Below are 15612 nucleotides of genomic sequence, written 5' to 3'. Positions count from 1 at the left end.
GTGTTCTATCGAAATAGATCCTCGATCATATGCATGCTTTAGCCGGGTGCCAATTCGACGCCCAGTCAGAGATCCAAGTAACGTCCCATACCTTAGGCTCGGGAACAAAGTGTGCAGAATGAGGCCCGAAACACTAATGCATTACAACTTGATGATCAGGGACCATAATCTCCGGAGTACCATTTCGAAAAGAAATATCATCGAAGCCACAACTGCAGCATAATGGACTCGGATTGTAGCGATATGTCACTACCTACGTAGAAAGCCGGAACAGCATCTGGGGTGTCTTAGGATATGCTTAGGGCGAGTCAATCCTAAGCTTTAGGGTCTTTAGAGTAACTTATCCTAAGGCAGGCTAAACTTAGGACTGCTCTCACAGTGGTTGTAGTTCTGCAGATCTAGTTTGGATCGTACGATATGGATGTATGAGAGGAACCAATGCAGACTCCATCACCAACAGTGAGGGGTTCATCACACAATTTGGGGGTCACAGGCAAGGTATTGCATCTGAATGGCGTAATGATTTGATCCTGTTTCTCCTAATCTTATCTGATCATCAAGATCAGATCCACCCGGTAGGTCGCTCCTACCCTGACGGCGATTTCCGCCCACACCAGATCCCACTCAACACCATGAAAGACTTGGTAATATCTGGACGAACACATATTCCAACAGTACAGGAAAATCGGCAAAAATACACAAAAAATCAGCTGATGGGCACTGAGAGACAATGCTCCCGCCAGGGCTTGAACCTGAGACCTTCGCATTACCGGATACTCGGAATGAAGTATTAGTACGACGCTCTAACCAACTGAGCTACGGAAGCCGATCAGCTGCTGCAGATGTGATCCGCTGTTGTGGTGCCGGAGCGAAATGAGCACTAGAAGCTGTTGGTTTTCGCACAGAACTACCCTGCAGTAAAACGTCAAACACTATAATGTCCATGGGATTGCCATGATTGTCATGAAAACTTTTCCAGTTCAGTTGTGAGGAGGGGCCCTTCTCTGAGAAGAGCCAATAGAGAATTTAACAGTCTTGCATTGTGATATTCCGATGTAACCTTTATAAACTCCAAAGTCCAAGTGCAGCAACAAAGACGACGACCCCCACCTACCTAGTTACGGCCACAAATACCAGGTAGATACACTAGCATGGTCTATACCATGGTTTCTTAAGTTCAGGCTCAGGTTCCGGAATCACCCATCCCCTGGCTTTCTGCCAGGTTTGTTGTCCCGAGGTGGTATAAAGAACCCACAAACAGGTCAACACAGTGACCATTATGACCAGGGCAGCGTTACGTGGTGCGCAATTTCTATCCCGTAGCTTCTTGATGTAGTCTGGCAAGCTGATGAAGGCCCTGTTCTCATCGTGCTCTTCTAGAAACCCTTCGTAATGCACCGCATGCGGCTCCATTATCATGTAGGAATCAATACCCTCGACATTCGCGTCCTTGGGATATGGCCGGTATTGAATGATCTCTGGAATGACGGATATTTTGACTCTGGCCATAGAGCTCATTTGCTTTCTTTCAGGTCTCTGCTCCTGTAACCGCATATCATGCTGCTGAGCTGCCTCCTTTGAAGCCTGGTACGCCGGTTGACAGGTGCTCACTTGGTTCAGTGCGTACAGCTCACCAGGTATGAGCCAGTTGATCGAGACGATGGCTGATGACATGCGAAGTCCCACGCTGAGCCAACCTGCGTATGAAATCACATCGTGCAGTAGCTGATACAACTCCGTCCTGGAAATGGGTTCATAACCATCAAAGCTGGCCGTGAACTCGTAGATGTGGAGCAGCAGAAGGTAAACCTCGGTGGTTAGCTTGTCGACCTCACTCCATAATAAGTCGGGCTCTCCTCTGCTCTTTTTAAGCCAAACTCTGTTGGTATGGGCTCGGAGTTCACTACGTTGGAAACCTCCAAGAACGTTAGTGGCGCTGCTCCTATCTCGAGTTGTATCACATACCTTCTACAGTGATGAGTGCAACATCGGAATTATGCAATGTCTCATCATGCTTGGAGCTGGCGCCAAACAGCAGCCGTGAAAAGACTCGATTGTCGAGAGCCTTGAAAATGATAGCTTGAAGGAGGTTCGTTCTCTCACCCCTATCACGAAGGAGTCTATCCCATTTCCCTGCGCGTGCGTCCATATGAGCTACAAGCTCAACATATCTGATGAATTCTTCCGGATAGTCTCCTAGCCACGGGGACGTTCGAGGAGCCTGATGTTCCTCTTTGGGGGAGAATGCTGATAACACAATAGTACAGATCTCAGCACCAAGACGACTGAAGTGGTATTCGTAAAAATTGCTCGGTAATTCCATGTCTGAACAAAATGGCACAAAGTCAAGACTGCGGCGTACAGGACTAAACGACCTGAGCTCCCGCATCATGTATGTAGTATAACACAGAACAGAAACGGGTTGAATTAAAACGTCAAGAAGGAATGTAGAAAGAAGCAGCTGACCCAACAGAGTGTAAGCGATGTCGAACAATTAAACAAAAGAGTGTGCAAACGAATGACAGATCGAACAAGACAAGAGTTGATGTTGGGTATTTATCGAAAAGATGATGATCTGAAAGACGACGAAGAGCTTGATCCTCCAGGAAGGGCAGCAAGAAAGGTGAAGCCCGAGCTGATTGTTAAAAGAGAACTACTTCGAGTCTTGCCCTTGGGGGCATTGTCCTTTGTCTTGCAAGCATCTTTCTCAAAGGAAGTGGCTACTGTCTCTGGCTCCATGATGGTAATTTAAGTTGGTAGTAGATTGTGTGATTGAGGTTTGGACAGAGTAAAAGAAGAGGCACAAAGAGTTGGGTTGGAAGGGTGTGTTGGTGAGGGGAACTCCTTTGTCTTTGATGGGAAAGAAGGACTTGTTGTAAGTTGGTGCTTCTATATATGGACATCAGGTCGACTATGCGCGAAAAGGCCCGGCATGCCAACCCTGGTCAGTCCACGGTTGATCGCACAGGTCTCGGATGATGGCTCATGAGCATGAGGGGCTCGCAGACACACCAAGGGACCCGTGGGGTCGCGATGGTGGGATGAAATCGAGGTTGTGAGGCGCGTTCACATTCCAGAGTGGCATAGCCAGTACCTGCACTCCTGCAGGACCACCTAGCGTGTCTGGTGATCATTTGGGACAAGATCATGGTGTATAGTACGTAATGAAGCGGGTGCACACCAGTTGTCAATCCCTTTGTGGGACGAGGAATATTCATAAAGCCAATGAAATTGGGAAACGTCAAAGGGAAATCCCGCTCCATCAGCCAAGATCGTCTGTGAATGGTGAACGTGTTTCAAGGTGGGTGACTATTGAGGCTTAATTATAGCTCTGGATGATCGTTGGCGCCTCGAACGCCTCGCTGCAAGGGAGAAGTGACGCAGCAATGTCAGAGTTGGTAAAGTTGGCCAGAGCAGAGCCTCTGACTGGATGAATACAATTGTGTGAAACCGCCTTTGCCGTTTATATCTGACTGTGTTGTTCCTTTGTCCTTGATGTTTTAGCCCCATGTGTCTTATTCGAATGCGGCTGTTGGCACACTTTGACCAGGGTTAGAGAAATGTCTAGATCCCAGCCTACATGAGAAATGGTGCGAGGACCGAACGGCTCAAAGTCGTACAAAGGTTTGTGGTTGACCATTTGAGGCGGAGGCATAAATGGGGTCATGAAGTTGAACTGTTAACCCGAATTCATCCACGCCAGGAGATCACACCAAGTATGACAGCACATTGTAATTCGACAAGCCAATGGCATATCAGCATGGCACTTATGAGCCTTTAAAAGCTCATATAGGCGGCTCACTTTCAAGGGCAAATTTGTACACCATTTTCCACATTGAATATGCGCGTGACTGAAAACACTGCGTCATATGCAGTTGAGTTGCATTAAACTCTCGAGGCCTGATAGACGCTAGTTGACAGTCAGGTTCATACCAGCTCGATTTGTGGATATGTTGCTTGAATGTCATTGCAAGTATTGTTGAACCACTAACCAGGAGAGAGTATTTTCCCTCAGAAATACCCTGTGCGATTTCAGTTCCCCTTCTTGGCCTTGGCACAAAGATATCCTAGAGTTATTAGCTTCCCATCGTTGATAAACTTACTAGGACCGTGGAAGCAAATCATAAGCTCCTGGAGCATGGATTGGATATAGACACAAAGTTGGGACAAAGAAGGCTCTTGCTTGGCACGTGAGGCCCATGTTGAAACAAGAGAAGGGTCAATGATACCTGCAACTTCGGTGTAGCCCTGGCATTGTTCCTTGCAAATTAATGCGAATACCTGGCTATTAAGGAGTTGAATGAGAAATATGAGGTTCGTTTGACTTTTGAAACGTTAGAGGGTGAAGCAAGCCAGAGGCAAAGAAATGCGGCCTAACATTTTAGGCAGAAGTCAGGTACCGCCTGTAGCCAGTGTGGTTGCCAAACTCAAAGTGAAGCACTTTTAGGTCAGCACCCAAGAATTTTTGCTTGCGCCTCGCGACACAAACCAAACTTCAACAGGCGCATTTCGTACCTTCCGACAACGTCAAATTCGACTACTACTCCTTCTCACTCTACCGCTATTCGCGACTCTTGCCTGGTGCAAAGTTGTAGACAAACTCTCCACGAAAGGAAGGAATTGCTTTGAAATTTGAACATTCATTTTCATTGCTTCTGGCCCCACTTCTGAATCTCTTGCTTCCACTTCTTTTGCCTCTACTCTATCGACTCTGCCCCGCGATCTTCCATCTGCGAAACTTCCACCACGACTCTGCAAACCGAAAACCAACAAAATGGCCGCCGCTGTAGCTGACACCCCCAAGATGGACGAGCAGGTCGACCTCACCACCATCCCTGTCGACCCTGCTGGCAAGGAGGATTCTTCCGATGTCAAGGACGACGACAAGCCCGTCACCGTTTTCCACGACAAGGACAACTTCAACGTGAAGCACCCTCTTCAGAACAAGTGGACGCTCTGGTTCACAAAGCCTCCGAGTGGCAAGGTGAGAAACGACAGACTTTTACCGCCGAATTCGGATACTAATACTTGTGATAGGGCGACAACTGGAACGATCTCCTCAAGGAAGTTATCACCTTCGACTCCGTTGAGGAATTTTGGGGCGTTTACGTGAGTCATCACCCTGACCTCAGATCTTTCTCGTGCTAATTTTTTTTTAGAATAATGTCGCACCCGTTTCCGAGCTTTCCCTCAAATCCGACTACCACCTCTTCAAGGCCGGCGTTCGCCCCGAGTGGGAGGACCCCCAGAACAAGCATGGCGGCAAGTGGTCTTACCAGTACAAGGACAAGCGAAACATCGATGTAGACCGTCTTTGGCTCCAGGTCATGATGGCCGCTATTGGCGAGACCCTCGAGGACGAGGACGATGGCGAGGTCATGGGTGTAGTTGTCAACGTTCGAAAGGCCTTCTTCCGAATTGGTGTCTGGACTCGTACCATCGGAAAGAGTATCCCCGGTCGAGGTGAAGGCGATGTCGCTGGCGGTAAGGGCCGCAGTGGTGAGAAGGGTAAGGAGATTCTCCTGTCTATCGGCCGCAGATTCAAGGAGGTTCTCGAGCTGCCTGCGGCAGAGCAGGTTGAGTTCTCTGGACACACCGACAGTGCCCACTCGGGCAGCACACGAGCTAAGGCTAAGCACGTTGTTTAAACGTGCGAGGATTTACACAGAGGCACGACGTTGATTTAGCACGATATCCGATAATGACCATTTCACGTTTCTGAACCTGACGCCGTTCATCTGGCGATTCACGAGAGGTCGACGAGTTGTTGAAGCAGAAGCGGGACAGCAAGGATTGAGCGGCGACTGGCTTGAACCCGGATATGTAAACCGCTCAGTCAGCCTGGGTACGATTTATCCTTAATTTCATTTAGCTCAATGTTCTATTGGCGTTACTTGGAGGGCTGTTTCCCAAGTGCATCCACGAAGTATGAAAAGGGACACCCAAGGAGGGGAAAGGAAAATAGATTTTTGTACTTTCAAACAACTGTATTCAGTTGCTTCATATGAATATTTGCTAGGCATACTCAATTGCTACCAACTTGCTGAAACAATGCTCGCAGATTTGGTGAAGTGTGGCTTAGAGCGATGAGGGTGACTATAAGTTTCATATCTTACACTTTTTTAATTTTTCAATGGAAGCCGATCATATCAGCTCTCATCCCCGCTGATATCATCGGGGAAGATGCTCTTGACCAACTGCTTCTTGTTGATCTTGCCCATAGCATTTCGGGGTATTTGGTCAACAAGCCGCATGACCTGGGGAATCTTATAACTTGCCAAGCGTCCCTTGAGCGCTCTGCGCATATCGAGGGCCGACCACTTCTTGACAACGTCATTATCTAGAACTAGGACAGCGCCGACCTTGTGACCCCATTGCCCACTAGGCACAGCCACGACAGCTGCTTCGGCGACCTCGGGGAGGGATAGTAGCTCTCGCTCGACTTCTAGAGCGCTTACCTTTTCGCCCCCTGTCTTGATTATATCAGCGGACTTGCGTCCTTGAATGAAGTAAAGGGGGCCATGTGTCCATGACTGGGAAGCAGTGGCGGAGGGGACTGGACGGCGGACAGCAACATCGCCTGTCTTGAACCATTTTCCATTGCCGTCTGAATCTTCAACGAATTCGCTTGCTGTTGCGGTTGGATTGCGCCAGTACTCGCGGAAGATGGTCGGGCCCCTTAACTGGATCTCACCAGAGCGTTCGCGGTCTTGAGCATCGATCTCTTCTCCTTCCTTGATAATTTCACCGTTGTCCACGTCGACTAGGCGAGCTTCAACGGACGGCAATGGCCAGCCAACACTGGCATCTACACGATCTGAAAAGTCCAGACCGCAGCTCAGCGCCATACCGACCTCGGTCATACCGTAGCGCTCAAGGAGGACATTTCCATGGCTGAGATCTTTCCAGGCGGTCTTGATAGGCGTTGGAAGTGCGGCGGAACCAGAAATGGAGAGGCGCATGTTCTCTGGCGAGATGGCTTTACGGGCGGCTTCTTGAGTCTCTCGAGGAAGGCTCTTGTGTGAGGTGAGTAGCCTGCTATACACCGTGGGTACGACTGTGAAAAATGTGATTTTCTCTTTAGCGGTAGAGGACGCATTGTCGAGAAAGGGCGCTGAGAAACGCTTCCATACAGCATCAGCGTTGAATGGGAACATGAACTCGATTGTTGAGCCGGCGAGAAGCGGTGTAAGGATGGCATTTACAGTTCCGTGGATATGATGAAGCGGGAGGACGTGGAGGAGATGATCTGAGGGTGAGTAGTTCCAGGCCTCAACGAGGGAGCGAGATTGCGCTGTCAAGACGGACTGGGGGAGTAGTACTCCTTTCTAAGCCGAGGCTTTAGCATACAGAGCCATTGAAGCATCATGAGCAGACTTACGGGTTTATTGGTCGTTCCCGAAGTATACAGCATCATACCAGCTTCGCCAGAGTCGGCATTACTCAGTTGCACCTTGTCATGACTGCCCCCACCTTGATGCTTCTGAAGTTCTACATGCGCCGGTTGGGTTGTGAGCCCAGTCGCAAGAACTTCCTTGGCCTTGGATGCGAATTTTGGCGAGGAGACTAGTAATGAAGCTTCACTCTGGTTGAGAATGTATTGAAGTTCTGGCGCAGGGAATGCAGGCGATAGAGGCACGGCGATAGATCGCGCAGCCATTGCGGCCAAGAGAGTTACTATACAAGCGCATGTCAATGGCTGTCGCAATGCGATATCACGAGGATCACATCATGAGCTCACCTACGTAGTCATAGCTATTCTCAACCAGGAACGCAATGCGCTCGCCATTGAGGTCCTCACGACCAGCAGCTTCGGCCAGCCTGTCCCGTGCGCGACTAACATCACCTAGAAGCTCTCCATACTTGAAGGTCCGACCGGAAAGAGAGTGGATAACAGCTTTCGAATCTGGATCATGTTGTGCAACAGCTTCGAAGAGCGGTAAGCGTGGTAAGGTCGAGAGCATTCTAGCAGCGGGACGGAGGGTAATGAAGGAAGCGGAGGTAGCAGCAGACGGGCGCCGGACGGCGGAGGTGACGAGATGTCGGAGGAGCGACATGACGAACAATAATTCAAGGCCCCGAAGCGCCGGGGTTTGGCGACAAGGATTCAAGAATTAGAAGAGGCCAATCCGGAGTCTCTGCTGTGCAGACTTGGGCTCTGAATGTTACGTTGAGGTGTGGTTCAATGGCGCATTTGCTGAGGCAGGGCATGCACTGGGGAGGGGATAGGATTTAGGGATTGACGATCCCGCTGGAGCATGAGCATGAGTTAATTGAAAGCGACAGCTGAATTTAGAAATGGAGTTGCGTGCGTTGTGAAGCAAAAGCTCCAACGTTCCCTGTGCTAAAGTGGGTTGGCTCTTTGACGTAAATGGGGTCAAGTCTTCGGCCCACGGTCCCGGACGGACGGCCGTCTTCCCCGGAGGTACGTACCCTTTAGAAGCCGCGCCGAACAGTTTTGAGGAGCTAACAGAAAGTAAAGGTGCACATCTTCTGAGGGGAGAGAGTGAAAAGGATTCGAAGGTGAAGCCAATAAGCAGCGCCTCTTTTGTTTACGGACGAGTATCGGCAGCTAGAGATGCGTCCGCGTGTGCTTTTAGCTGGGAGGCTTAAGGAACCGTTCGACTGCAATGCAACACAAGCGTTGTACATGTACGTACGTACGGACGTAGGTATCCGTCCAGGCCCAACAGTTGAGATAAAAATACAGCACAGTATTGTAGGTACATGCATACTCCGTACATACATACACGATCCTTCTTCCTGTCCTGAGACCTGAGTCGAGTAGGAGACTGGGAAGATAGTGACTGGTTTGTTGTGCTGGGCTGTTATGGTTGAGCGCTGGCCTCATCAACAACTCACTGGTCCAAGACGAATACGTGAATGAGTGGATTGCATATTTGACATCTTTTCTTCTTTTCTTGTCTCTAAACAAACCCCGGACCTTAACCTTCAACGCTACCTAACTTTGACTACCTTAGCTATGGGGCCAATCCACGAGACCGCTATCGCATCGCACCAGATCCCGCCTGTTTGGGCCCGTACCTACAGCAAAGCTCCCACAGCTCCAATGACAATATCCACTGTGTATGCTGTCAAGTCTGCAGCTGGGGTGTGTGGTATATGTCATTGGGATGTATAGTAGCGGTGCTAGTCTGGTAGGTAAGTTGGTAGTCTATCATGAGTAAAAGGTTGACTCTCTTGCTTTGTCGTGGCATTCTACTATTTGCAACGATCAGACTGGTCAGAGAAAAGAGAGAGTCACAGAGACGGAGACACAGAGAGAGAGAGAAGAAGAAGGAGAACAGGGGTTCGTAGTTCGTAACCCTTGTTCCTGGCTTCACCGCTCTAGAAGCCAGGCGGTCAGGGCCAGCCGACGCCCGACCCAACCGTCTGGACGGACACGCAGATTGGCGGTTGATCATTTGCTAAAAAGAGGCTTTCAGGGGTGTAGCACTGTAGGGATGTGATGCGATGTGATGGATCGAAAAACTTGTCCGCCACTTTGGCTCATGGAAAGACGGTAAAAATGTACAGTACGCAGATGCCCCGCGCTCTTCACGGTACAGTAGAAGGAATAACGAACATGTTTAGAAGGGCCTGCACCTTGGGTTACAGTAGGTACTGTACTGTGCTGTACATGTCTATGTGACTGACTTGGTGGCTTTTTTGCCTTTGCTTCTGCTTGTTTGTTCCTTTTTGCTTGTTGTTTCCTACACCGACTTCACACCGAAACGGGATAACGGCTCCCTGAGTTGTCAATTTCACAAATCACAATCATCGTATGCGTTTTTGTTTTTTCACGAAAGAGTGAACGTGTTCCGCCACTTTTAGATACCTTGGGTACTAATCCATAGAATGTACTGTACATACATGCCTACCTCTAGTCCAAGCTTCCTCTAGATCCTATCCCGTCCATATCTTGAAACGTATATCAGTTTGTCCTGTCCCGCCTCTTCCACCTTGCCTTTCCAACCTTTCACTTTCCGTCTCGCCTCGTCTCGCCTGCAAAGTCTCTTGTTTGCTATTTTCTCGCTTTTGACTTCCTGTTCCTGCTTCCAGTTGTCACGTCACGTTACAGTCACAGTGTGGTTTATTTTTGGGGGCAGCAATAGCCAGAGCCAGACCGATAACCTAAAGCTTAAAGAGGCGGACAAACCGACAACTCGGGAACCTCATTAAAAAAACCTACTTCACCTCCCTCCCACCAGCCTAAGGCCAACCAGAGCCTTTCGTCCTGCCCTGTCGATCCATTACCGCTCCACTTGGGATCCGGACAGGAAAGATTCTATTCTTCTTATATCGCCCGCGAATTCCGAGTTGTCATCGACTCAATTCGTTTTTTAAATAGTCCCATCTGTATCGCCTTTTGTCGACTCTATCTAGTTCCAGTCGACATTGCGCAAACTGTACCTGGACGTCGCTACGTTCCTCTATCTTCAGACCGCCATACCTCATGTTTCGACGATACGCGCTCGGCTTTTCGAGCGTCCAGCGACAGCTCTCAACCATGAGCAACTCCAACACTCCTGTTGAGGATCTTATTCGAGCCAAGGTGAGATCTCAATGTGCATATTCGACGAAACCACCCACTGACTATTCCCCTTAGATCACCGCGGCCTTCAATCCCCAAACTCTCGAGATCTACAATGACTCTCATCTTCACTCCCACCACAAGGCCATGGAACACACTACCTCCAGCGAGACACACTTTCGGTAAGAATTGCGCTCTTTGTCACCTTCAGCCGACTTCTGTGCAACCTACTTTTCTCATCTCATCTCAATTTGGAATCATATCATGTCGCCTCATCTCATCTCATCTCATCCCGCGTGACACTCTTGTCATGCAATGCAGTCTCTTGTACCCCATACTTACTAACACCCTTCCTCACTCACCCACACCGTTCTTCTGCACATACCCCGGTCAACCCAACTTCACAATCAAGATGCAATGCATACTAACACGTGACAGCGTGGTCATCACCTCCGACGCATTCAACTCCAAGATGCAGCCTGCCCGTCACCGCATGGTCTACGCCCTTCTCCGCGACGAGATGGCCCAGGAGAACGGCATCCACGCTCTCCAGCTGCGCACCATGACTCCCGAGGAAGAAGCCCGCCAAAGGAAGAAGAAGGAAGATGAAGCCGCTACCCGTGCCGCCCGAGCTGAAGCTGAGGAAGAGTGAGAACATCACTCTCTTCACCCGCTTAAAAAAGACACGAAAAGAAAATCAAAACCATAATGACCGCTAATGACAGAATGACGACTTCAAGGCTTAACAACACCGGGATTTCTTTTTTTAACCCTTACTCTCAGCAAAACCAAAAACATCACCAATTTGGGATCAGCAGAAAAAAAAAAGGAACAAAGGCGAAAAAAAGACCAACGTCGAAAAGGGATGGGCAGCGAGAGTAGTTCGTGCCACGGAGTGAAGACACAAACAAAATTGATTGGGACCCAAAAAATTGAAACAAGATTGTATGATACCCCCCTTCGTGGAAATGAGACGACGACTGGCAGTGGGGGCGAAGATAAAATCTTGTTCTTGTTACACGGAATGACGGGAGAAATGAAGTTGAGTATCTTGACGAGGAAAGGCAACTGGACACCAAGGACTCTATTTCTTTCTAATACTTCTCCCATCTTCTGCATCATCGCCATGCTGTCAGTCCATTAATCAAGCCAGGTTCTCAGTCGAACCAGCTACCTAGCTTACTATAGACATGTTGCCCACGCACAATAGACTGTTCTTTCCGCCACCGAATCAATCTCTTCTTCATGCAATCGAATCTATGGACCTTTCATGGCCTGTGATACTTGATGATATAATACTGTACAGTCATGAAGATGTTGCTGACGGCATTTCTGCAGATTCAACAACGATTTTGGGTATCAGATACAATAAAAAACAAACGCTTTAGCCTCCCCGAAAGCCTCGATCGTCAACATGACTATCCCTTAATCGTAATCTTGATCCTAGCGCCTTTCCCGATCCGCGATTCTATTCAAACCGGCCACTGCTGCTTCGACGATCTTGCGCCCCTGTCCCTTTCGATCTTCTGAAATGCTCTCGAAGCTTTTCAAGATCCTTTGCCGAGCGTTGCTTCGGTGTCGCCTTCCGGAGGTCCTCGGATATTCTTTTGAAATACTGTGAATGTCGAGGAGCCGTCGACTTGATTGCTGAGCCTCCTATAGTAGATGGTGGTAACATTGAGGTTTGTGGCATTTGGGGCGAAGTGGGTGGAGGAGGTTGAGTCAAGATCTCTTGAGCTCGTGAGGACTGGAGTGGTCTTTTCTCTGAAGCTGGGTTCTGTCGTCTGATTTTCGACTGTGCGGGAGTAATGTGCTTCGCTGTTGGCACAGGCCTCGAGATTATCTCCAAATCATTCGTCGATGCCAATGATGGCCTTCCTTTGCTAGAAGTTGAAGGAGGCGCAGACGGGATCTCAGGGGGGTCGATTTCCATATCATTCTCGATAGTTGCAATTGGCTGTGGTGACTCGACACTTTCCCTCTCTGAAGAACGTTGGGATGGTGGGGAAACCGAACGCTGGCTGTCGTCCTCATCCAAGTCACCTTCGTCTTCTGAGCTTGTATATATCATTAGATCATCCCCGCCAGCATCATCTTCGCTTTTCTTGGATACCAGCTCATTCGCACGTGCAAACTCCTCCGGGTATGATCTGAGGATATGGCTCAAGTTGCCCCTGTTCACAAGATATTTATTATACACCAAGGGGCCTGTTTGCTGATTGAACCATTTTATGGCAACCATAGGTTCAATACGGGAGCGTTTGATGTACTCCCCATAAGAGCACGGGTAAGCTCGGATGAATTCATCATAGAGGCAGTCTCGAAGCTGCTTCCTTGGGCGTAGGTAGTTGAGGTATACACATGCATAAATGAAGTTGGATTTGGTCCCGGGCAACTTGTCACCCCCGTTTTCACCGGGGTAGTCTGGATATTGTTGCACAAATGCTTCGTAGGGTTCCAGAGGAGCTCCTGGCGCTATAAGTGGCACGGGAGCAAGTGACTCTTCTTTCACCATTTGGTCATTTATCTGTGGTTGAGGATTTGTTGCCGCTGTCGTTTTTGACGAACCTATCTGCGAAGACGTGGTCGGTTGTTGTATGGGCTTGCTCTCGGCACTTGGCTTCTTGTCAGTACCGTCGACCATCGGGCGATCCGCAGTTGATCCATGGAAATTCGTTGAGGGAACAACTTCCTCTACATTGCCCATCGTTTCATCTTCCTTCATCTCGATTGACTCTCTAATATCCCTGACGGACTCTTGTGTGATGGGTATGCCCGTGAATGGAATAATAGAATCGGACGACGTTGGCATTGAATCGTCGATAACTTTTGGAGGCATTATAGTCGGTGGCAGACGATCTTTTTCGTTGCAACCTTTCTTCTTATTCCGTTCCCAACTGTCAAGAACGATTGGCTTGAACCTTAATCGACGAGTCTTTGGGCTCTCACTCCTGCGAATATTTTCTGTATTTGGCACCACCGTTGGAGCTGTGTTGCTCGGTTGAGCGCATGGCGGTGTAGCCATGGTCCCGTTGGTGGAAAGCGGAGATGGTGCAGTTGGTTTAGACCGCACTGCCGTTTTGTTCACGGAGCCATTGTGAAGAGGCTGAGCATCAGGAATCCGTGTTTCCAAATCGTCTTCAGTCTCCGCAGACGAAGGTGGGTTCTCAAGGATTGGCTTTGCATTCGGCCGCTGTGGGCGTCCGAAGCCTGGCCCTGGTTTTGGTGTTTCGTGAACAATGGATGACTGAGTGTTATGGTCAACTATAGCCACCGCTATACAATCTGCGTCTTTTGAGGGAATGGGCTCCGGCGTTGGAGACCAGGACACAGCACGCTCGGGGGATGATTGTGGTGGCTTGGCATGGTCGGATCTAGGTGTGCTCGTTATACCATTACGCTGCCGTTTATTGGGTGTTGATGTTATGGGACTGCCATTGCGCTTGTTTGAGATCAGAGTATGCTCTTGAATCACGTGCTTTTTAGCAATATACGTTGCTTTCACTGTCTCGAGAACGTGTCCTGGAAGATGCGAAAGGCCGTGGGGCGTATTCTCTAGCTCGACTGCCCACGAGTCCGGCCTTTCGAGGAGTGCTCTCTGATCGGAGGGAATGTTTGTTACGCGATGCCGGTTGAAAAGCTCCGTGACGTCCCGATCAGGAGAATATTTGGGAGACATTGGGATGCGAAAGATTGCCAACAACCTGTCGCGATGTTTGGATGTTACATGAGAGGCCTCGATGAAGAATCTGTGCGACGGGGCGAAGAGATCGAAAGAAGGTGTGCGGCAAGGATAGGATTTTCGGAACGTGCGACGTATGCGATAGATGAGTGGCGGATTTCCTTCTGCAGATAGAAAGTTTTGTGTGAGATAACAATGGACCTTTTAGAGTGTAGCTTGAGTGAAATGACTTCTTGAGAAGCTCGAGGTCTAACCATGGATGAAATCGAAACGAAAATCAGCGCGACGCGACGGGTAATTTTGGGCCGTGCTTGCAGCAGCTGCGGGGTATAGTTTGTGAGGTGTGGGTATAACTTCTTGCCGCTCCACCCACCCCACATCCCACTTTCTCTTCCTTACATCAACACCCATCATTCATTCATTCGTTCACCAGTTCAATAGCAACGGCAAACATCTGGCATCTGGCATCAAAAATGTCACATTTAATTCGATCATTCGCTTTCCTGCGACGCCCTATCACTAGATCGATACAGCCATTCTCGAGTATCATTCACTTTACTCATTCCCAGAGCCATTCTGACGACAAAGCTTCTGAAACTCCTAAGATTACTCTAGAGGTTCTCTACAAAGAAATCCGGGAACAGAAGCAAATGGTCCAGGAACTTCAGCAATATCGTAAGTTATTGAAATACCATATTAAAACCAAGGTTTTAGATATCTAACTGTTTTTAGAGCAACAACAGAAACAGAAAGAATCCCAGCGAATTCTCGAAGAGGAGCAGCGCCCCTGGCTTTTGAAGTTCTTGAACAATCACGAAAATAAGTTCAAGTAGACTTTGTACTTATTTGGATTCTACCAAATATATACAGTAAGTGTCTCTAAGAATTCATTATTGTTTAATACTAATAATTAATTTCTTAATATTTAGATAATTACACTAATTGTTCTTCAATTCCCGGTACCGGTTCTCGACCCGTTTAGATTTACGCCCTGGGAGTAACGCGATGGATGGGGGGTAGCGGATCATTACAGCGAAGGAGAGGCGATAAAGGAGCAAGAGGTACTCAAGATGGAGACGGCCAGATTTCTTTGATGTTATAGAAGATATTAAGCGAGCCTCCAGCAACATGGTATACTGAGAGAAAGCAGCATATTGCATTAAAATGGTTATCAAGACACAATCAACTCATGCCAACGGTGACTATCCCACAACAGCAAAAAAGTACCCCAACCGAGACCTGCATGTTCCGGTGACCCCATGTCGTTAACAGTCCAAGCTAGGGGAGGAAAGAAAACTCAAGACCTTGATTCTAAGTGATAAAAAGACTTAGATGATTTAGCATGGGTTCAGGTTACCTTTTACTGAGTTTATTTTGACACCTCATATCGAGGTCC

The 15612-nt window shown here is 48.6% G+C and overlaps 6 protein-coding genes; 3 read left to right on the top strand and 3 right to left on the bottom strand.

Annotated features, from left to right (window-relative positions):
- Window positions 1–1146: 1146 nt before the first annotated feature.
- FFUJ_00390 (uncharacterized protein) lies at window positions 1147–2323 on the bottom strand (the record flags this gene model as incomplete). XM_023573347.1 has 2 exons in its annotated part: window positions 1147–1916; window positions 1966–2323. The coding sequence occupies 2 exons, from the start codon at window positions 2321–2323 to the stop codon at window positions 1147–1149; spliced, it is 1128 nt and encodes a 375-aa protein (XP_023425084.1).
- A 2451-nt stretch (window positions 2324–4774) lies between these two features.
- FFUJ_00391 (probable translation initiation factor eIF-4E) lies at window positions 4775–5648 on the top strand (the record flags this gene model as incomplete). XM_023573346.1 has 3 exons in its annotated part: window positions 4775–4984; window positions 5038–5109; window positions 5160–5648. The coding sequence occupies 3 exons, from the start codon at window positions 4775–4777 to the stop codon at window positions 5646–5648; spliced, it is 771 nt and encodes a 256-aa protein (XP_023425083.1).
- Window positions 5649–6149: 501 nt separating this feature from the next.
- FFUJ_00392 (related to malonyl CoA synthetase) lies at window positions 6150–8057 on the bottom strand (the record flags this gene model as incomplete). XM_023573345.1 has 3 exons in its annotated part: window positions 6150–7328; window positions 7382–7677; window positions 7742–8057. 3 exons carry the CDS (start codon window positions 8055–8057, stop codon window positions 6150–6152), a joined length of 1791 nt encoding a protein of 596 aa, XP_023425082.1.
- Window positions 8058–10510: 2453 nt separating this feature from the next.
- Window positions 10511–11186, top strand: FFUJ_00393 (probable Putative DNA repair protein; the record flags this gene model as incomplete). XM_023573344.1 has 3 exons in its annotated part: window positions 10511–10555; window positions 10610–10716; window positions 10973–11186. The coding sequence occupies 3 exons, from the start codon at window positions 10511–10513 to the stop codon at window positions 11184–11186; spliced, it is 366 nt and encodes a 121-aa protein (XP_023425081.1).
- Window positions 11187–12002: 816 nt separating this feature from the next.
- On the bottom strand, window positions 12003–14213 carry FFUJ_00394 (uncharacterized protein; the record flags this gene model as incomplete). Its single annotated transcript, XM_023573343.1, has 1 exon — window positions 12003–14213. The coding sequence occupies one exon, from the start codon at window positions 14211–14213 to the stop codon at window positions 12003–12005; it is 2211 nt and encodes a 736-aa protein (XP_023425080.1).
- Window positions 14214–14689: 476 nt separating this feature from the next.
- FFUJ_00395 (uncharacterized protein) lies at window positions 14690–15049 on the top strand (the record flags this gene model as incomplete). XM_023573342.1 has 2 exons in its annotated part: window positions 14690–14891; window positions 14949–15049. The coding sequence occupies 2 exons, from the start codon at window positions 14690–14692 to the stop codon at window positions 15047–15049; spliced, it is 303 nt and encodes a 100-aa protein (XP_023425079.1).
- Between the last annotated feature and the right edge of the window lie 563 nt (window positions 15050–15612).

This window comes from Fusarium fujikuroi, chromosome FFUJ_chr01, assembly GCF_900079805.1.
Source record: "Fusarium fujikuroi IMI 58289 draft genome, chromosome FFUJ_chr01".
In the NCBI taxonomy this organism is placed as follows: Eukaryota; Fungi; Ascomycota; class Sordariomycetes; order Hypocreales; family Nectriaceae; genus Fusarium; species Fusarium fujikuroi.
Note: the sequence above shows the minus strand (reverse complement) of the source record. Positions and strands in the feature narration are given on the sequence as shown.